Genomic DNA, 22,513 nt, shown 5'->3' on the forward strand with positions numbered 1-22,513 from the left:
TGTGGTTTCCAGTGTTTCTGCAGCCAGCCTCAAGCAAATTCTCGTTGAATTGCAGTTTATAACACTTCCACATGGGCTTCATATTTTGAGACCGGAGGTTGCCGCTTGGATGAATCGCAATAAACTATTGAATTCCTGCAATGAATTGTAAATTAAAGAATTAATCTTTTAACAGCACTAAACTAAACGCACTGCTGAAATAAAAAACCTGTTGTTGACAGCCTAAGAACAAATTGCCATCACATCTTGTGCTATTCATGCTCTCCAGATGATGAACCCTATTAAGTGTGGCGATCCTCTTATGGTTAATTAAACACCTCAAACATTTCATTGTTTCTCCATGTCTTGAAAAACTTCCTGCAAATAAAAATGTGATCTCCACATTCATGGTTCCCAGATGATACACCTTAATGACAAAAGTGGACTATCAACGCATCAAACATACTTGATTACATGTTAGCAGTTATTGATGTTGTAAAAGTTATGAAATATTCTTTTGTTTCGTGTCTTTCTAACCACTTTTGAAAAGACTTGTGTTCCCATGCCAGTATCACTTCCTGTTTGGTCTATTTCTGCAAAAATTTGAATACTAAGCCTCTGCAGAGATCTAAGGTCCGACCCCCAAAACACACGAAACAGTAGAAAGTAAAACATATCTGCTGACAAGCCATGCTGAAAGTTGGCAACACTGTGACCGATTTTATAGCCAAGAAATATTACATTTCTCTTCATGTAATAATATTCCTCGCTGTGACACATCACCCCGTCGAGGCCGTGCATATTTTAGTTCAGAAACAGAACATTAAATCATTCTGGGACAATCTGGGGAAAATATTCAGGGATTAGTGTGGCAGTGTGATGAGTGTCCACACTTGACACTCTCGCAGCCTCAAAGAACAAATGTTAGGGAGACGGCAGACCACAGTCAACACGACCACTGTTCCAAACATCAGCCTCAGAGCGGGAGGATTTGATTACTACGGTAAATAAGCCAATCAGACCCATGTGTGTTTCTGAGATGCCGAGTTTGATGGAATGTGTATAAACGTCCTAATCTCTCTGAAATGTTGATGACAGACCGACAAGAGCTGGCAGCCGGAGGACGGAAAACTGAATGACAAAGAGGGACGTTACAAGATTTACTTGCATTCTAAATTTGACAAAGAACAAAATTAGCCTGGGATATTTTGGGGTTTTGTTTGGCTCTTTAAAAACTCTGCAGCATCAGGTTTGAATTATGGATTTTGAAAGAGTCTCTGCATGTTCAGTGGAGCACAGGACCACCTCTAAAAGTCTTTTAAACCCAGGAGGTCTTTGAAGGAGCGCAGGCCTGTGCTCTGTCTAATGCGTGGTTTGAAGAGGAAGTGATGGCATTGGTGGCAGGCCTTGGACAGCAGGATGTCCTGTTTGAACGCTCAGCATGGAAATCCTACAGGACAGACTACACACTCATTCTTAGGTCAGTAGAGAATCAGAAGGGTTGATAACAGAAGGCAGAATTGCAGTTTTTGTGTAGACAGTTTCACTTGATCTGATTTCAAAATAATGTATGGAAAATCTGATCTTTGGCTCTCCAACTGCAGTGATTTCCATGACTCAGTAAACCACAAACACCATCAGACAGCTATAGGTCTGGCTTCACTTCTACAGACTGCAATGCAAGTTACAACCATATTGAAGTATCAAATCTCAAATCGCTGTAGGTCTATAAAAAAAACTGTTCATTCTGCTTCTGATAAAGTCCTCACTGGCACACAAGACGGACTGAAAATGGAAGACGTGAAGAAGTCAAATGAAGAGACTTCAGTTTTTTAAATGTTTCATAATGGGAATTTTGACATGGCATACTTTTACATGCAGGCCAGTGTAGCACCTGGAATCCTCTACTTCTGAGCCATGCTGTTGTAATTTGTGCAAGATGTAGTCTGGCATCTTTTTGCTGTATTTTGCATGGTCCCTGAAAACTGTGTTATCTGGATGGCAGCATATGTTGCTCCAAAACCTGCATATATTGTCCAGCATTAATGGAGCCTTCCCAGATGTGTAGGCAACCCATATTGTCATTGATGCTGGCTTTTGAAGAGTGCATTGATAACAACCCAGTAGTCAGTCTCCTCTTCAAAGGGTTAAGGGGTCCATGATTTCCAAAAAGAATGTCAAATTTTGACTCATCAGACCACAGGAAGACTTCCACTTCTCTTCAGTCAATTTAAAAAAAATGCTCGTCCCAGAGAAGTCATTCTTGTTTATATGCTTGGGGTGCGCTGGTTGATGGCAGCATCCTCACTCTGACATCTTTCCCTAAGTGCATGTCCACTGCATGTGTGTGCATGATTGTATGTATATACTAAAACTGTGTGTGTAGCATGCCCAAAAAAAATAACACAAGTGAAAAAATTGAATTTCCCCCATGGGGATTAATAAAGTACGTTTCCTCTCTTTCTTCTTCTATGGTTTCCTCTTTTTTTCAGTTTCAACCTGCATTTGTGGATGCAGCAACAAACTGTGTTCACAAACGATGGTTTTTGGAAGTGATTTTGACCCCATGCAGGGACTTCCACTGCAGAGTCATGTCTGTTTTTAATGCAGTAAAGACCAAAAAATCATGTCCATCCAGTATTTGTTTCCAGTCTTGTCCCTTTTGTACAAAGAATTCTCCAGATTCTCAGAATGTTTGAATGATATCATGTACTGTAGATGATGATATCACCAAATTCTTTGCAATTTTACACTGAGGAACATTATTCTGAAACGATTTGCTCACGCAGTCTGCCACAGAGTGGTGAACTTCTTTACTTCAGGGACACTCAGCCTCTCTGGAATGCTCCTTTAACATCCAGTCATGTCACTAACCAGTTGCTAACTAACTTCATTGGTTGGGAGATGTTCCTCCTGGTGTTTCTTTTTTGGCATTACACAACTCTTTCAGTGTTTTGTTGTCCCTGTCCCATTTTTTTTTTTAATGTGTGGCTAACATCAAATTTAGCATGACAGACAGAGTCTCACATACACAGACATCCGTGCACAAACAGCGCCGTTCAGTCCTGCCAGCTCTGTCTTTTATAGTGCCTCTGTTACTGATGCCAGCTCAGGAGTGGAACACCTTCACCCCACCATTACACCTCCATGGCATTCACATTGACTTTCAGATGCATAAAAAGTCTGGCCTTGAACTGGCACTGCAGAAGGGACTTCTGGCACTCTGAGCTGTACCTTTGGATTTGAATGACAAACAAGGGTAACATACAAAGCGGTCATCTGAGTCAATCTGAGTGCAGTTGGCATCGAATGTTGTATGACCTGTGTAGGCCTTGGCTGTGAAATTTACCTGACATGAGTTAACCGTACATCATGCAGAGGGTTAAGAGTAAATGAAAGACTTGGGTAACTAAGAAGATGAAGATGCACATAGCAAATGCAGGTCTCTCTGCTAACTCTGTGCAGGATAGTTAGATGGTAGTTTGATCATGAATTGTATCATTGGCCTTCTTGGTAAACAGACATGAAAGATTTGAACCTCAGTGCTCATAAATTCTGCTTTTTAAGAGTTGAGGGGCACAGTCAGCTGCCCTCTTGTTCATGCCCCATTCAGGGTCACTGCGACTGCCCTTTAGCAGAATCTGTCAGGCCCTCTTTGACGCAGATCCGTTTCCTGTCAAAGTGAGATTTTTATTGTTCCAAGGGAGCGGGCTCCTGAATCTCTCTCCTCCAGCCTTTTCCTGTTTCCTCACAAAAGGGAAGTGCTGCTCTGCTTCAGTTTTTTTTCCTCCTCCCCGCATCTTCTCTGGGACAAATCTGGAACATCGACTGCAAAACTTTGGTTGCGTGGGCCAAGTTTTGATTTCAAAGAATGAAAAGAGTTAAAAAGAGGAACACTCCCACGTTGGAGCTCTGGTACACAAGCTTAAAGCACACACACAAACAGGTTCTCACTGATTTTGCATCCTATACTCTAACGCCTGTTGGTGTGTGCTCACCTGCGACCCCGAAGTAAAGTGTTCCCATGGTGCCTCAGCACGTAGTCTCTTTGTTATCGCAGAGAAAATAGGGCTTTGTACGCAGGGAGGGTCAGATTATTCATATGGACAGGATCACCCCATAAATGAGAATGACACGACAACAAACACTACATCCAATTCAGCAGTTTCATTTAACAAGAAACCTGAGCGTGAAAAAAGAACAATGTACCAAAGTCAGTCCAAAATACATAACAGCCCTCTTACTGTGTATTTTAAGGTCTTGAAAACTTAATATTAATCATAGAAAAGTATTAAAAATCAGTTCCAATCCAATTTTAAAATATTGTCATTAAAGATTAGGGAAACTTTCCTGCTATGTGGTCAAATTTTGGCTTGATTAAGCCTGCACATTTATGCAAAAACATTTCCTTGAGAGTACAAAAAGGATAAATTGCAGCTGTTTGGTTGTTTACACTAATTATGCACAAAAATGTTATCATTGTGATTATAGTGGACAAAACTGTGATTTGAGATTGTGATATAATAAATGGTATTATGAGTCTACTTGCTTGGTTATCAAAGGAACATAAATTAATGATAGTTTTGAGATATGTAAACATAAAAGCAATTGTTTTATTCTCCCAAAAACAAATAAATGCATTCCTCCAAAGTGCAAAGTCCGAAGCAATGTGGCACTTATGAAAAATGAGGGTATTCTTTTAAAAACAAAGAGGCGTACTGTTCAAAATAAAGGCATTTCTGCAAACAGAGACAGTGTAAGCCTGTAAACTTAAAAAGGCATCCTTCCACTTGTGTGTGTGTGTGTGTGTGTGTGTGTGTGTGTGTGTGTGTGTGTGTGTGTGTGTGTGTGTGTGTGTGTGTGTGTGTGTGTGTGTGTGTGTGTGTGTGTGTGTGTGTGTGTTGTTCTAATGCATCCAGCTGTGCTTGTATCTGGTCTTGTTCTGTACATACTTAAAGTGAAAAATGAGTCCTGGTTGTCAACTGATCTCAGTTAAGTTGAGCGTAAAGGCAGAGGAGGAGCAGCCTGTCTGTCATACTTGAACGTGATGTCAGCTACAATAACCAAACGCTTTTAGGGCTCACATTGGAGACGGATGCTGACTCTGGGAAGACCCTGGCCCAACAAACTCTAGACCTCTATTAAGGCTGGGAAACAAAAAACATGACAAGGTCTTAGAAACCACTTTGACTAGTATTGTTGAACTACTACTATTACACTCTTCTCTTAATGCTGGATGAAACAAAAGCACTAAGAACATTATGCACATTGTGAGGATCTGAGCATAAGTATGTAAACAAAATGAAGCTGGATGAAATGTCTGCAGCTTCATAATTGAGGCATGATCATGTTCTTGTAAATTGACTGAAATATAAGGTTCCCAGAGCTGGATGTGTGCAGGATTTTTTAAGTTCCTCAAAACCAAAACTTACAATCCTCCAAAGTCTGCCTTAGGTCATGGCATTTTGAAGAGGATAATTGTTTCAAACTTACAGTTTTGTGAGTTAGGAAATAGTATTTGAATAGTCAGTCCTCATCCAAAGGCTCATTCAGCAACTTTTATGCTCCCTTAGAAAGTTCAACAGAAATACATCATTGTTTTATTTTCTTTGGAAGACGTGCTTTCAAAATTGGATTATCCAGAATTTGAAAAGTCATTCTAACCACAGTACAGCAAAGGGAATGAAATCAGTCATTGGATTTTACCACCACAATCATTACTGTAGTTTGGATAAGAGTGACAAAATGTGTATTATATAAGTTTTTGGTCAAAAGATTCCACAGCAGAGTCAACATCTCTGCCTCTAAGTTGCTCTGAGGCCCACAAGCGAAAGGAAAAAGGAGGGAAAGAAACTTCTTCCTTATCATGCAACACTTTGACTTAACAAGCTGCAATTTCACAGATGTAATCTCCAGGCGACTTTAAACGCAGTAAACATCAGCCTATATGAGGTCTCATCATGCTATAAGCTAAATAACTTAACTACTCTCCTGGACTGCAAAGGCAGCAGAAGGCTGCGAGGTGAGAAAGTTGAAGCCACTTGCCCCCTTTCAAGATGTCTACACTCTGCAACACAATGAGAGGGGGTAGAGGGGGGACAGAAAAATGCTTCAAAATCAGATTCGTGAAGCGGTTCAAGCAGGATGGAGAGTGTTTGTGCAGGAGAGGGGTTTTATCAGCGCCAAACACTCACAGGAAGTCCGGTTTGGGATTGTCCGTCCAATTCCTGCGTTCCTCAGGAAGCCCTGCATAAAAAGCAACTGAAAAACGCCCGTAGACATTTCATTTGTCGACGGTCAGCTCACAGGGAGCACCTCAAATCAACCGAGAGAGGTTTTTATTTGAAAGCATCAAACCCCAGAGCTTTAAAAGAAACCAACCACCATGGAAGAGTCCTCTTGTCCACTGCTCCGGCGGCTCGTGCCCATGGCCGCCGCTCAGCCTGTGCGCGCTCTCGTACCTGGTGACCCCATACAGAGAAGGTGAGTTAAAGGCCTAATACTACTTTTTAATTTATATGTGTATTTACTGTTTTAGTGTCATTTTTATATGTTTGAAAATAGAAAAAAGGCCAATCCAGATTTACATTTACAGGAAACAAATGCATTCAGTCTCACTAAAGCTAGCTAAACAATTACAAATGTTTATATACCCTTTTGACATATTCTACTTAGATTATATTGTACTTATCTACATTTTTATAGCATCAGTAACTGAGTTTAAAAAAAATATCAGTTCAGAAAATACAAGTTTTCTGTCAACTGCATGTAAGCCAGCTGATTGGATGCCCAAACTGCGACACTCAAATCAAGTGAATTTGTCTCATTTCTATTCAAAATATCTAATTTCACTTTAAATAAGCAACACTGATCTAACTGGTCCTAATATACATCTTTTTTCAAGATATTTTAAGCCAACATTTCTTGATAAGTTCCTTGAAATAAATACATCTTCTTTATTGGCAGCCATGTTTACAGATAACAATCAGTTCTGTCCTTGTTTCTGGCTTGTAATGATAGCAAGCCTCTCTGCACATCCAGCCATGACTTGAGCGTGTAGGGACCATCCTCAAAGTGTAACAATGACAAAACATGCTGCTAAAATATTCAACAACTTCACCTTGGATATGCACAGAGTCTAATCCACTTCAGACATCAATAATGTTAAGTGTATTATAGTTTATAGTCAGCGCCATGGGTTAAAAGTAAGTAGTCAGTACTTTAGGTGCATTTCAAATGCAATACTCCTCACCTCAGTAGATCAGACTGATAGCTTACTGTACTTTAGTACTCCACCCCTGGTTATATGGACATGTTTTATACATGTTGCACCGTCAGACTAAGGCTTGATTGAACAGTAAGAGTTTTATAATATCCATACTATTGCAAATACACTATAGAATAGACAATAGAACAGAAAAAATCATAATGGTGACTTATATTCACAATATTTTTGACTTTTTCTTTGAATATTATCATTATACAGGATTTCTTGACCCTAACATTGGGTTAATATGCAATATGATTGAGGGTTAATTGCCCTTAACTTGTTCTTGATGCAAATAATGGTCATGCTGTGTAGGTTTTCTGCACATTTAATCCATTATATTACATAAATACTCATATTTATCTCCCCTTTTATCTCCCCATCTTAATGTTTTTCCTTTCTGAGTCTAGTGCTCTATCAAATGAATTAATCTAGCTGCTAAGAAACAGATAAGGCGCAAACGAGTCAACAAAATGTATAAATAGAAAAAATAATGCTTAGTTCCTGTAGTCTCAGATTCCAATTACATTTCTATTTCTCTAGTTTTAATATATGTATTAGTTTATTTATCTATTCCAAAAAAAAAATCCACTTCATGAAGGATCAAGATGTAAAGATATCCACTATGAATAAAAAAATAATCAAAGTTTTTTAATGTTTGTTTAACTATAATGGTTGCATTTTAGGTCATAATTTTGACAGGAAGAGTTATTATGGTATTTAAAAAATGTGTGAACTCATCCTTTAAAGCATCCCCCGCCTAAAGTCAAGCCTGCAGGGTTTTCTTCTCCCATGAGTCAGCAGCGCGTGTCGGTTCGGCTCCTTATGAATGGAATGCTGAAGTTTCTGTAGTCAGTGCAGCCGGTGAGGTGACGTCACCCGCGGTCACCAGGCAGTGCAGTCTATGGTGTGAGCTCGTGGACCCCCAGCTGGAGGAGTGGGGAGGAGGTCCTACATCACCCCCCATGCTCCTGTGACAGTGTGAGCTGCAGGGGGAAACCTGACTGTTAGAGGAGTTTTATCACTGTTTGGACTTTGAACGCACCATCGGAATATAACGGGACTACTTAACTTTGACCTAAACCTCGAGAATATCTCTCCTCCCTGTTGTAGGATTGTGTTCTTTTTTGTTGGATTTATTTCAGGAAAGCTGATTGTCCATTACACGGTTTGTGATTATTCCTGTATGCATGCATGCGCCCTTTATATCGGCTTAGAATGGATTGAGCGTGCGTGACCTGTGTGCGTGCTTCTCCTCAGATTTTAGCATTTATTATTTCTTAACTTGTGCAGTCATACTATTATTATTATTAGTATTAGTATTAGTATTTGAGAGATGCCACTCTGACTATGAGAAGGATGTTGCTCCTAAAACAGTGATCTCCAGATTTGCGCAGTGCTGTAAAACAGCGCCCTCTAGTGGCGGATGATAGGCACGTATCTGCACAGCTACTACAGTACTAATGTGTCAGTAGGTCAGAACCTGCTTTATGTGGAGAATTTAAGCATGTAACACATATGGATGCAGATTTTTTTCACACCCTGTGATCACATGGATTATAATAACCTTTAATTCTAAGAATTTAATCAAAAACAGGTGTTGTTTTTCTTTGTCTTACTGCCACAAACTTGATCTTCTCAGCTAAGCTTTATTACCTCTTGTTTATAAATGTTGGTAATGCACTTTAATAATAATAAACTTAATTTATTTAACACTTTTCTTAACAAGGTTACAAAGTGCTTCACATCAAAAAAGCAGAGAATTACCAAGCATAAAAAACGGTGCAAACAGGGGGGAGAAAAAAAGACAAGCAAAACAAGACATCTGAATGCAGAGCAAACTCATGAATTAGGGGTGAAGAAATGCCTTCTTGTATAGAAATGTTTTTAGTGAGGATTCAAAAGCAGTTAAGGTTGTGGACTGTCTAATTATCAGTGGCAGGGAGTTCCTCAAACTTGGAGTTCTGATTGAAAAGGCCCGGTCACCTTTTGTTTTTAAGGATAGATCTTGGCGCCACCAGCAGAGATGCATCCACAGACCTGAGGTGCCGCCCAGGCACATAGGGGGTTAAATAGTTTGGGGCCTGTCCATTTAAAATTTTCAAAGTAATCAGAAAACCTTAAAATCAACATGATAAAAAATATAACCACATCAAATTAGTAACATCTCTTTCATTGGCATTTTTCACTGCATTAACTTCCTCAACATTGCTATCACATGTACACACACACATGTTGCCTTCAGAGTTCCCCCCTGCTTGCTGCTGGGATTTGTGAATGAACTCAGCCTGTAGACGTGCGTGTCCTGTCTCTGGGCGTCTAGCCAGCAGGGGATCAGAGAGACATGCAAACCTGTCAACTTAAGCTTAGCATCACCTCAGGATGAATGAAGCGTCTCCTCCAGGCTACAGTTTGTAACCTGGAATCACAACCGCAAAAAAACTGTTAGAGAGTTCCCAAAGGGGTCAGTGTCTGGTTTGTTCAAAACGCGTGTCTTTAAGGAAAGCCTCACAGCAGGAGCAGCTTCTACCATCATGCACTTTTATTTCTTACAAGCAGAAGCCTCACGATTCTTTTAATCCGGTGCAGAATGTTATTAATCCGAATTGGTGTGAAGGGATAAGGGAACATTTCTTTGTCTTGCTCTTGTGTCTTTTGTGGTACCATCTCAGGGTCAGTGCGTCTTCAGGTCAGGTAGAGTTCAGTCTGATTTTTCACAGCACTCAGGATAGTATCTGCAGAACATACATGCAAACATGTATGTCTGTGTTTTTTGGCTTCTCTTTCATACTTGTTTAGACCCATGGATCCCTCTGAACATCTACCTGGCTACAAGTTTCAGATAATATCTAAAGAGGTTTCTCCAAACTTAATGCCTGGGAGGTCCTCCAGCATGCACGGCCTCTCTTGCTAAGCTCTTGTTTTTTAATATATATGTGTATGTTTGTGTGGTTGAGTGCACATGGACATGCAGGAAGTGTTATACGTGTTTAAGTAGACAACAATTTCTATGTAAAATATGCAATGACAATAGAGGGATTACATTTTCTAAGTAAACTTGCAGTCCAGAGTATTACAGGGGGGAAAAGATTGAAAATTGACAAAAAATAAGATAAAAAAATACTACAAAAATAAAACAATAAATGTTTTGTTTTTTTATCTGATTAAAAAATGTTAAATATGATAATTGTAGGCAAATACAAACAGTGAATAAGAAGTGACTTGAGAATTAAAAAGAAACCTTAAAAATAAAATAGTGAGTACCATCAAATTGTTCAAATCAATACACAACAATAGGTCAATTTAAAAAAATGTTAAATAAATTTTTTTTTTAAATTATTTAAAATTCTGAAAAGGTCGCTTCGAAAAAAAAATGTCATTTAATGGTAATGTAAAAGTTAAATCAGTTAAAAGAATACGTTAACAAGTTAGAAATAGAAAAGAAAAACATAAAATATCATTACAGTAAAAAAAATTAAATGTTTAAAATCATTAAATAAAAATCTTAAAAAATCTTTAAAAAGTCTTGCTTAATGGTGAAATTTGAAAAAGTGACTCTTAAAAATGTTAAACTAGAGATAAGGATGCATATCATAAGAGTGGAAAAGACGCAATAAAAGATCAGATTAAAATAAAAGAAACTTAAAATTTACAACAATCAAAAACAATTAAATGTTCTTTAAAAATGTTACATTTTTAAAAAGTTCAGAAAAGCTAGACATAAAAATGTAAATTAAACTAAGCCGCTAGTTTAAAGTACAAATAATACATATTTTGCATGCATGAACACAACTTTAATTTTTTTTTACTTCAAGTCTCTGATTAAAAGTTGAAAAAAAGCTGACTATGACTAAATAAAAGTCAGGAATGTTAAACAGGATATACTGAGGTTACATCAAACTATTAAAAATAGCAAAACATAAACAAAGAGTCCCAAAGAGCAACTCCACATTTCTACTGGCTGAGCATTAATGAAGCTTCATGTCCACGTCTTTAACATCTAACGATCTCCACTCTCTTCTCCACACAGGTAGCTGGAGTCGTCCTCCTGAGGGAGAACACACACATTCACCGTGAGGAGACTTTGGCTACACTCCACAAACTCCCCCACCCCTCCCTCCTCCCTCCTCCTCCCCTCCTCTCCCCCATCCTGACTCAGAGGGAGAGAAAGTGTGAGAGAACCGCGAAGAGCGAGGGAACGTGGGAAAGAGGAAGACGATGTACCAAACGCTGCTCCTCTTCTCCTCCCTCTTCATCCTTCATGTGATGGGCACCACGCAGTTCTTCGCTCACCACGGGTAACGGCTCACTTCACGCTCTTCCTGTGTTTATTATGGGATGTCATTTTGTCATTTTTGCCCCTTGAGGAGCAGAGGAGTTTGTTTTAGCGACCTCTTCCACTTTGGATGTATACAAAATGCTCACATGACATTCAAACATTGAAGAGTTCACTTTCTCAGGGCCCACAGCATACACTCCTCCTGTCCTGTCCTGGACTATTAGCTGCACTGCATTCTGGGAAGATCTGCAGGCTAATCATGTCATTTTAAGTTTATTTGAAAACAGACAAAAACAAACAGAGATCAAGTGGAGTCTAAGAGGTTAAAGGTCAGCTCTTAACCCTGACACATTTAGAGGTGATTACATGGTTCAGAGAGGAACTTTAAGTGACAAACACAGACCTCATGACCCTAATGTGGACTCCTTCCAGCCTTCTGAACCACTTTTCTCTCCAGAAATTACTTTCTCCCAAACTTTTTTTTTTTTCAAATCTAAAACCAGCACAGCTTCAGGCACAGATGCTCTTTGAAAGTCTCTATTTCAAGGCAGTGTTAATGTTTGATCTCATTTCTCCCTGCTTCTTCTTCTTCTTCTTCTTCTTCTTCTTCTTTTTTTTTCTGCAGGAGGAGGGTGTGCGGCCAAGACCTCAGTCACAGTGTTGTCATGGCAACAGAGTCGTACGTCCAGCCAGTGCACAAGCCCTACATCACTCTGTGTCAGGGGCATCGCCTCTGCAGCACATACAAGTGAGTCTACCGGCAACACCACAACAACAACTTACAATCCGGCCTCTTTCATTGATAATTAACCACAAAGTAACTCCCAGTGTCTTCCATGAGTGCTCAGAGCCCTCTGACTTTAACATTGTGAGAACCTTGAACTCAAACAAAGAATTTTTAGCCTTTTTAGGGTCTGATTAACAAATTAGAGCAATCCTGAAGAAGACATCTGTTGGATGCTGGTTTCACTTAATCGCCACAGAAATACCCTTTAAGCTTTTAATTATTTTTTGACTTGCAAAAAATTTCAAACATGATATTATATTATAAGTACAAACTTAAATGATGGACTTTTTTGTATTGGTCCTTTACACAACCCAATAAAACCCTTTTAAGTTTGGACTTGTTATATAGAAATAATTTGAAAAGTTTAAGGAGGATGAAATCTCATGCAAGGCTCTATTTACATCTTTTTAAAATCTGAAACAAAATTTAAAAAATCACTGCATGACTGAAAAATTAAATAAATTATTAAATCAGAATTATAATCTAAAATTAATAGTAATAATAACTTTATTTATATGGCACCTTTAAAAACTAATGTTTACAAAGTGCTTTAAAACAAAGAATGGTTTGAATGAGGTTTTTCAAGGATAAATAAATAAAAATAAATAAATAAAAATGGATAAATACATAAAAATTGATAAGTAAATAAAAACATGAAAAGGACAATAAAATAGTAAATTAAAAAAAATTATATTAGTTTGGATCTGGATACAAATAGTCTAGAAAGAAATAATTTGTGGACGCTGAAAAGCAAAGAATTGAATAGTTATTGGGTTATATTTTCTCAAAATACTAAATGAAAAAAGCATATACTACTTTATATAAAAAGTGGACTCAACCATGTATCATCACTGATCTTCACAAGCCTCTAGTCTTGCGATCTGTTCATTGCCTCCTGTTTTTTTGTATTTTAGCAAGAAGTGACATTTGAAAGAAGTGTCTCCCCCTACTGGCCATTAGATATCATACAGGTTTAAGGCACTTCTTCGTAGGCCTCACATCTGGTCCACTTCATATATTCATCACTGACAATACAAAACATTAAAACAGTATCATTATTTGGGTTTTTGACAACACTTTGAGGTTTGCTGCTGGAGCAGGGTACTTCACTCAATGGTGCTACGATCAAAGTGGCCTCTATATATGAATAACAACATAATTACACAGCTAATGTTAGGTTAAACTGTGTAGCATTAACATGGGGAATCTGGTCATAGCATTGTCAAAACAGTGTTCTAATGAAGCCTTCAATGCTTGACATGTTTAGGAGCGGAAAGAGCTCGCAAGTGCAGTCGTAAATAGATCAGGACTTTCTTCCACACACACAAAAACACACAAATATAAGTTTCTTTTGGACAGAAGTGGGTCACGGTGGCACATATTTGGGTGGAATCTAAATATCGAGTACTTGTGTGTAACTACGGGAAATGAACTGCCTGCCCGCCGAGACCATGGTCATGTTTATTTTGGACCCCGTCTCCCTCCCTACTCGCTCAATCTCTCTCCAACTCTGATGCTTTCAAGTCCCCCCCTCTTACATTCCCTCCATTTTAATCTCTTATTTTTTTAACCCTAAGCTTGCCAGAGGAAGTCAGTTTCACTTTTGTATTATTGATTCTTTAATTATTTTGAGGATTGTTAGATAAATCCACGTGATCATCTTCTTGTGCTAGATGGTTTGATCCCTTTCTTTCCCTTAAACACATCTATCTTCTTCCACTTTAAGTGTTTACATCAGTTTATCCCTCATATCTCTCCTTGTAAACTCAACATACCAGAGGCTGCAGCTTTCAGATTTGACTTTACATCCTTTTTCCTTGCTCCCTCCCTCCATCCCTTTCTCTTTTTCTCTTTACTTACACTCTCTTGAAGCTCGGTGGCTCGTGGTTTCTATATTCCACAAATTTTCCCATCAGCGTTCTTTCTGTATGACAGAATATGAAAATGCCTGGACCGCCTCGACCACACACTCGAGGGTGATGACAGCATTATGAATAACTTGGAATCACTAACTGTCTGTGTTTTTCTCCACAGAACTGTGTACTCTGTGGCGTACCGGCAGGTGAGCAGACCAGCGCCATCATCACGTTTCTACCCAGAGTGCTGCCCAGGCTGGAGGAGGTTCCACTCTAACAACTGCAACCAAGGTAACCAACATGGAGGAGCAACATGTGAAACCTTCATTCATATATTTGTTAGCTGCTAGTGTTAAATGTATGACACTTTAAAGTCCTTGAGGAAAAGATAAGTCAACAGGTTTCATACCTGTATGCCACATGTGAGTGTTCAGTTAGCTAACCAGCAAATAGTTAGCTTAGAAAATGTAAAAAACTGGTGGTCAGGAAGTCTAGCCGGACTCTTTCTAAAGTTAAAAACATTTGAAAAATAAAAAGTTTAAGTTTAAAAACAAGAAAAGTTGTGGTTCTATGGTTAACTATGCACTGCATGAGTTTTTGCTACAAGGAAACTAGCATAAACTTCATGACGTCACTACCCGTCACTACTAGTTTTGTGCATGTTGAACAAATGAGCTGTAATGTGTTAATTGGATAAATTTAGAGTGGAACAGAAGAGTTTTTGTACTTTTACACAACCAAGCTAGCTGTCTCCACTCATTTCCAGTCTTCATGCTACGTTTAGCTTATCTTCTTTGGACTGTTTGACAAAATAAGCCTCCAGCAAATATGAAAAATAATCCAGCTAAAAAAGTCCCATTCAGCCAACATTTAATATTAACACAATGTTTTTGAATTGATCAAACAAACTGAATTCATAATGTTAATTTAAGAAATTAAGGCCCAGTCAGCTCCAGTCTCCAGGCTAAGCTAACCGTCTTATTGCGTGAGCATGGCACAAAAAATGACAGCTAGTGAAAATGGCTAGCCTAACTCAGTCTTAAGTTAAAAGATAATACAAAAAAGTAGAAACTTTATAAAAAACAGTAAAGGTTGTGGTTTTATGGTTGTTTATTGGCTGTACTATTTGCTACTATACTGAATTAGCATGAACTCCAGGAGGCTAGCAAAGAAAGAGTCACACTTCACTCCTAAATGTTTGTTATCACCCTTTAGTTTTTCCTAAAGTCCTAAAAAGTGAATTAGGTCAATGTAGCAGTTTAGAAAGCTACTTTTAAGTACTTTTGGACAACTAAGCTAGCTATCTTTATGCTAGCCTACAATATTTAGCTTTTGAATATTAAGGCCATTGAATCCTTTTATTCTCAAATAGTGCAGATTTTGACATCCTAGGACACAAAGACTTAAAATCATCTCCTTGTGTGTTGTAAAGATAAACAAACTAGATTAAGGAAGTTCTAGGTAAGCTAACAGTCTCCTCCACATACCTTTGTATGTGTCCACACAAGAGTGGTATTAGTTTAGTTTTATCTCTCAAAGATATCCAAAATGTGTATTTCCCTGAGTGTTGAATCTTTTCTGTCCATGTCTCTTACAGCTGTGTGTGGACAACCCTGTGTGAATGGAGGTACCTGCTTAAAACCCAACCAGTGTGCGTGTCCGCTAGGCTGGACCGGACACCAATGCCAAACAGGTACTTCTCACAAACACATTTCTCTGCAGCACTTGCAAAGTTCTCAGTGAGAATATTCTTACATTAACTATAAACTCTCCTCTCTGCCTTTTAGATGTTGACGAGTGTAGGAAGCAACATCCGTGCGCCCAGGATTGTGTGAACACAGCTGGCAGCTATCGATGTGCGTGCGGAGACGGCTTCATGCTCACGGGAGACGGCCATTCCTGTCAGGGCCTTCCTCCTCCTCCTCCTCGTGCCACTCCTCTGTCTCCCAACCAGGCAACAGTGGGTGGTCACACAGATGCGGGTAAATGAGCTGCACAGGATGTGTGTGCGTGCTTTCACACTGTATAGTTTTGTGTCTTGCAGCAGCAAAGTGTCTGGAAAACAGCAGAGAAAGAACATAGCCAGCTTCGCGGTCCATTATTACTTTTGGTACGCGCTATGCCACTCTCAACTCGTACCGTGAGTAATAATGCACTGCGACTGGTGCCGACTCCAGACAGATGTGTTGTGGTCCGGGCCCCGTGTGGTGAGACTGGGACCGGTTGCTCTTTGATAATGACTCGATTTACTCCTAAGAGTCCTGTGAGTAGAGCAAACATCTGATTTTGATAGAGCTCCCGTGCTAATACAGACATATTTTTATCCCACACACTCCATTAGTTCCCTTAAGTATGCTGCAATGTTTCTTCTTACCATGAAACGTCCATTTTTATAAGTGTGTGTTTCCTGTGTCTTAGCAACAAAATAATACATCCTCCCTCTTGTCTACACAAGTGATCGTTGACCTCAGGATATTCTTTTTAATATGTCAGAGTTATTGCTTTTTCGGGAATTTACGCAACATGAAACCTCAGCGAAAAAACGTACCTTTTCCTGACTTGTGAATCTTTCAACTTTTGGGGGATATTTTGTGAGTCACCAAACTGTAAATCTAAAGAGGATACTGTGTTATGCACTGTCAGATAAAAAAGGGATATATCTTTGTAATGTGATATTAGTACATTTCTCAGACTCTGCACAGAACTCCCTCTGATTTATCAGTGTTTTTGTAGAGAATCAAAGACAAAATCACATAAAAATTGAACTCTTCAGTTTGAAAGAAGACAGTTTAATCCAATGACAACACATGAATCATGCAGGTACTGCTGAGTCAGCAAAAAAAGCTGAAATAAAAAACACAACAGAGGAGGGAGAAAAAAGCTGAAATATGACACATCTTTGTACTTGTTGAAAGCAACGCTGGGGTTATATTTGTTGGAGCTCAATTCTCAAAATGCAAAAATGCAAGGCCAGCAGGGATGTTTGGCTTGAGACTACATTCCTGTATGTGTTCAAACACACACGTAAGAGGGATGGTCATGGAGATTACAAACATAAACACAGGCTGAAAAAAGTGGACCTAGGCTCTGACTCCCAGCCAAGCTGCTGTGGGGGAGTGTTAGACTTCATTCGTGTATCTCCATCTTCCTTTTTTCCCTCCCTGTCTCCTTTTTCTCAGTTTTCTTGGCCTACACTGGTGTTCTCATTCCTGCTCCATCAACCCTGTTTGAAGGGGGTCATCGCCAGTTCCCCCTGCCTTTTCCTCCACCTCCTCTACCTCCTCTACCTCCTCCTCCTCCTCCTCCTCGCCCTGTTTCTCAACTCATTCCTGTCTCAGTAATGGACCACATCTGGGAGAGATTGAGCCGCCTTCTATGTCTGTCTGCAAAAGCACAGCCAAGCCTGAGAGCAGGGGGTCCCTCATTTCTGCATCCCAGTCTTGGTCTCAGCCTGCTCCAGGGACATTTCCCCCTTGGGTGGAGCTGGGGCAGAAATGTCCTACAACCAATTAAATGTATTGGAAGAGGGATGAATGAGAGCATGTCTATTTCTGGTTGCCCCTTTTTCAGCTTGTTTGGCTGCTTTTAAGCCGTTCCCATAACCAATGAGTCCCCCTTGTGCTCTAAAGTCCCCTTTTTGGTCTTTTATTTTGTTATTTTTACGAACACAATTGATTCAGTATACAAGAACAGCCCAAGAGATGTGAAATATTACAAAACAAGCAGATAAAAAAAGAGTTGTGTGAGCCTTTGGTTCTTGGTTTGTAATATAAAAACATTAGAGTAGACATGAATCATTTGAGGAGGGCAGGAATCTTCAGACATGTGAACTTAAGATCTAAGAGAGAGAGGATTAAAAACGCATAACTTCTTCTTTTGATCTCACTTTTGTCTCTGACCTCTCCTCTTTTAATTTCCACTAATTCAGTCTCAGTCCTCTGATGATTTTTTTTTCCTTTTTGTGTGGTTTCTACAGGTGGAGGGTTTAAGCTAGCAGAGAATGTGACGGAGGAGGTACAGAGCCTGAGGAACAGAGTGGAGCTCCTGGAAAAGGTACAGATGTTCACATAAAAAAAACAAACCCTAAACCCTAATACCTCCTGCCAACTCTCACCAGGAACACCTCTGGTCCCCATATGATGTTATGATATAAAATCTTAGCTGCTATTTAATCCCCAACCCAAAGATGTAAAGTGGTTTTATTAGAGTCCTGTCTGTGTTTAATAAAGAAGCAGAAAGGTTTCATGTTGTTGTAATTAGACTAATGTTTTCTTTACGAGGTGAGTAATGGACCATATTCGTATGTTTCTGTGACTCACACACAGGGTGGGAGGCTAAAATCTTTATTTTTTCAACGTCACCCCGCTGTGTTCGAGGTTATAAGTCATATAAATATACTTCTGGATTTACCTGCAACTAAAAACATGATGAACTGTGAAAACCAGGAGGGATTTAGCCACATAAAACTACAGCTACAGCCAAAGTTAGCTAACATGAAAGCTAATGTTAGCCAAAGTCAACAATATCAAATGTTGGCATTTAGCCATTTTCTTTGAGAGGAAAAGAGGAAAATCTGGCCATGCTTCAAGTTAAAACATCATAATTGTGTGTTGACAACAGTGGCTAACAGTAAAGCTACGTTAGCCGTACACTCAAATGATAGCTAACATCAACATTTAGCCGCTTTGTAGCTGTTATTTCTATTAGCTAAGAAGTAGCCAAGAGCTAACATTACTGTTTGGTAGTGTTACTTGAGGTGAGCTGGGAATTTTGAGCTGGTATAATGTTAGGAAGGAATTGATTTCCTAGTTTAGATAATGTTAGCTAGCAAGTAGCAAGAGCTTTATGTCACTGTTCAGTAGTGTCATTTAAAGTAAGTTGGAAAACTCTGGCTAATGAAATTTTAGAGACTTGCTTTCAAGCTAAAAAATATTAGCTAGGGAGAGATTAGCTTAACATCCGGTTTATGCTAATGGTAGCTGTGGCACTTTCCTTCAATATACGGCCTACATCCTTTTTTTTCTGACCATATGTTCTTTTCAGTAACTCATCAACCACGATGCAGTGAAATAATAATGTTGCTAGATTTCATACACTGCAAATACTCAAGTGAAATTGTCTCATTTGTAGTCAAAATATCTGATCCCACTTGATTTAAGATAAATTTACTTAACAAGTAACATTTGAGCAAGATAGAAGGACTTGTTTTAAGACATCTTAAATATCTTGTTAAGTCAAACAATCTTGAAATTATCTTGTTTTGAGTTGTAATTTAGAAGAAACAAGGTTTAATTCACATTTCATACATTTTTCAAGCTGAGATCTTATTTGTAGAAGACGGATAATCTTGATTTAAGACAAACCCTTTACCTGATTTCAGTAAATGCATTTTTTTGGAGAACCTATCAGAAAAAAGCTCCATTGATGAAAGATCGAAAGAAAGAAAAGTTGTTTTTTTAAGGGTGGGTTTCAGTTTGCAGGCAATGTTTCTTCTAAATCAGATACAAATATACATCCTCAAACTACATGCACACAATGAAACACCTACTTTTGAGCATAGCTGGCTTATCCTAAAAAACAACATGACTGAATATTAGTATATCCAGCTAACTATGAGAAGACATTATATCTCAAAATGCTCAAATTAAACTTTGTAATCTTATTTCAAGTACAAGATGGTCTTAAACCTAGAGAAGTGCTGCTATAATACAACTCAAATTAAGGTGAATATATCTCAAATGAAGAAGTTGGCGTGATGTCCGAGGAAAAGGCTGCCATATTGATATAGTCGTTCTTTCTGCAGTAGGCTACTTCTCTCTTTTTAGTAAGTTTGTTTCCTCTTTCTTCCTCTTTGCAGAAGTTGCAGTTGGTGTTGGCCCCCTTCAGCAGCTTCTTCCCCCTGTCCCTGGACGAGGGCTTCTCAGAGAAAACCACCTTACTGTCCCACTCCTTCCAGCAGCTGGACCGCATCGACTCCCTCAGCGAGCAGATCGGCTTTCTGGAGGAGCGCCTCGGCACATGTAAGTGACCGCAGGCTGACCTTCGATTGGTCATAGTTGAAAATAAAGCTCTTGAACGAGGGGAAGTCCAACCTTGAATTTTGTGTCCCTGGAAAGCAGAAAAGGTCTTGGGGAAGGATTAGAGACCACGTCAAAGCCAAGACGGAACAGTTTCTCATAATGTAATAAATCAGTCAATATTAAAAAATCTAATAACATAACAGAATATTTTACCGGAATCATAATAACCTTTCTGGCTCACCTTTTTGTACCTGTAAGTGATATAACACAATTTTATAAAACATGTCAAGAGTTTAAATCCATGCTAGCAATGCTTTCAGCTTTATAGTAACATTGATATGCTAACAAGCCCTTCATGGTATTGCTAATTTCTAATAGCTAATCCAAAACACCAACCATGGCTCTAGTAAAGCTCCCGTGACAAGTATCAGCTTATGTTGATTTTGGCGCCCCCTCTGGACAAAGATTAAAAAAGGTCTTTGCCATACACAAAGGCTATTTCTTCAGAGGGTTGTTAACATCTAAAAAATCCTCACAGGAGCTTTAAAAAAGTGATATTGATAGGATTAAAAAATGTCATCCACATGGAAGCCAATCAAAGTCAGTGATATTCAATGCAGTTTTCCTACACTCAAATACTTTTGCTTATCATGGAGTCCTGTCCTTTTGGAAACTTAACATTAGATCCTTTTTTTTAATGCAATAAGCTTTATCATATTTGGTTTTATTAGATTACTGTCAATAGTTTAATGCTGGGACCAACTATATAATCTAGAACTAACAACCTTCAGTTTGCAATTCTCTTCAGGATTCGGGGAAATAAAATTAAAGCACATCTGAAGATATGTAACAGAATTTTTTCAATTGTTGTCACTTCCATCTAACTTGTTCATAGTTGATGGTACATTGCACTAACTTCTCCTCCTCCTCTCCCCTGCAGGTTCTTGCCAGGAGAACTAACAACAAAACATCTCCAATCAAGATAATAATGAAACAAATCTACCAGAGATCATCTGTACCAAGATGGCAGAAAGAACAAAAAACAACCCTCAGTTCTTGTTTTGTCATGCTGCAATCATCGCACAAATCATCTGTTATTTTCTTTTTTCCCAAACGGCTCTATTTACCTTTCTTTACAAATCACCGTCAAATTCTTGATTTTGTAACTGTACCTGTGGCAGGGTCGGTTTCAGCATGACATCATCCCTGTAACATCTGAATGATACCCCTCCGAGGGTCAAAGGTCAAATTCACTACTTTGTTTCTATGTTTGTTTTGCATCAGTGCAGCTGTGTCCTCAGTCCAAGCCCTCACTGTCCGGAGGCAGATGTGGACATCTGTATTTATCTATTTAAGTTATGATTACTTCTAGGTATTTCTCAGCGTTCCAGTAGACATTTGTACCTAGTTTTGTAACGTTTTTTTTAATAAAAGTCTTAATCAAAACATGTGTGCTCACTATAGTGTCATATTTACTGAATTATGTACTTTCAAATATAAGACAAGATCTTTATTAAGCCACATAATACTGGTTGTCTAAAGTTGGCCTCACTGGTCTCCCGGCCTGGCTGCAGAGTGCAAGGAAGCAGGCTAGAGGGCGATCACCGGCCCTGTGAAGGTAGGGTGCCAGGGCCAGTGGTGGACAAAGAACACAGCTTCATTACTTAAGTCAAAGTATAGATACTCCAGGTCAAATATTACTCCAATACAAGTGAAAGTTGCTCTGTCAGGTTATTACTTGAGTTAAAGTACTGAAGTACTTGCTTTTAAAAATACTTAAAGCTGCTGTTGGTGGGAATGCTGTCAAAAATGTTACTTTTTTTCTGCTAGGTTTGGAGAAAAGGTCATAATACCCATCGGTACTTATCGGTAAGTGAAGTAATTTGAGACTATTGCGAAATCTCCGTGTTTTCCAATGCCTATGTATAAAGCAATGTTATTATTCCCCTCGTTCCCTTTAAGACGGACCAATCAGAGCTAATCTCCTATCCTCCGTCCTGATTGGTCGAGTTGCTGCCCCACTACGTCGCCCTGATTAGCTGGGAAGCCACTACTTCCTCATAGAATGCTCACAACAATCTTTTGTGGGCGGGGTTACTGGAGCAGAGAGGGGAGGTGTAGTGTTGACAATCTCCAAACTGATATCAATTCAATTTGCTTTATTCAATTCAATTTGCTTTATTCAATTCAATTTGCTTTATTCAATTCAATTTGCTTTATTCAATTCAATTTGCTTTATTGGCATGAACAAAGACATGTTATTTTTGTTTTTTATTTATGTTATCTGTATTACGACTACCAACAGCAGCTTTAAGTATTCAAAGT

General features: G+C 38.9%; 1 protein-coding gene across 3 annotated transcripts; it reads left to right on the plus strand.

The window, feature by feature from the left end:
• The first annotated feature begins 6,260 nt into the window (after nt 1-6,260).
• Nucleotides 6,261-21,636, plus strand: egfl7 (EGF-like-domain, multiple 7). 3 transcript variants are annotated; one of them, XM_034709072.1, is made up of 9 exons: nt 6,261-6,462; nt 11,277-11,544; nt 12,151-12,273; nt 14,347-14,459; nt 15,766-15,861; nt 15,956-16,150; nt 18,145-18,221; nt 20,026-20,188; nt 21,129-21,636. In XM_034709072.1, the coding sequence occupies exons 2-9, from the start codon at nt 11,465-11,467 to the stop codon at nt 21,146-21,148; spliced, it is 867 nt and encodes a 288-aa protein (XP_034564963.1). In that variant the 5' UTR covers nt 6,261-6,462; nt 11,277-11,464; the 3' UTR covers nt 21,149-21,636. The 3 variants fall into 3 exon arrangements, with proteins under 3 accessions (XP_034564963.1, XP_034564962.1, XP_034564964.1); XM_034709071.1 differs by lacking the exon at nt 6,261-6,462 and adding an exon at nt 8,051-8,414; XM_034709073.1 differs by lacking the exon at nt 6,261-6,462 and adding an exon at nt 8,051-8,227.
• Nucleotides 21,637-22,513: the final 877 nt, after the last annotated feature.

The sequence above is a fragment of the Notolabrus celidotus genome, chromosome 19 (genome assembly GCF_009762535.1).
Source record: "Notolabrus celidotus isolate fNotCel1 chromosome 19, fNotCel1.pri, whole genome shotgun sequence".
In the NCBI taxonomy this organism is placed as follows: Eukaryota; Metazoa; Chordata; class Actinopteri; order Labriformes; family Labridae; genus Notolabrus; species Notolabrus celidotus.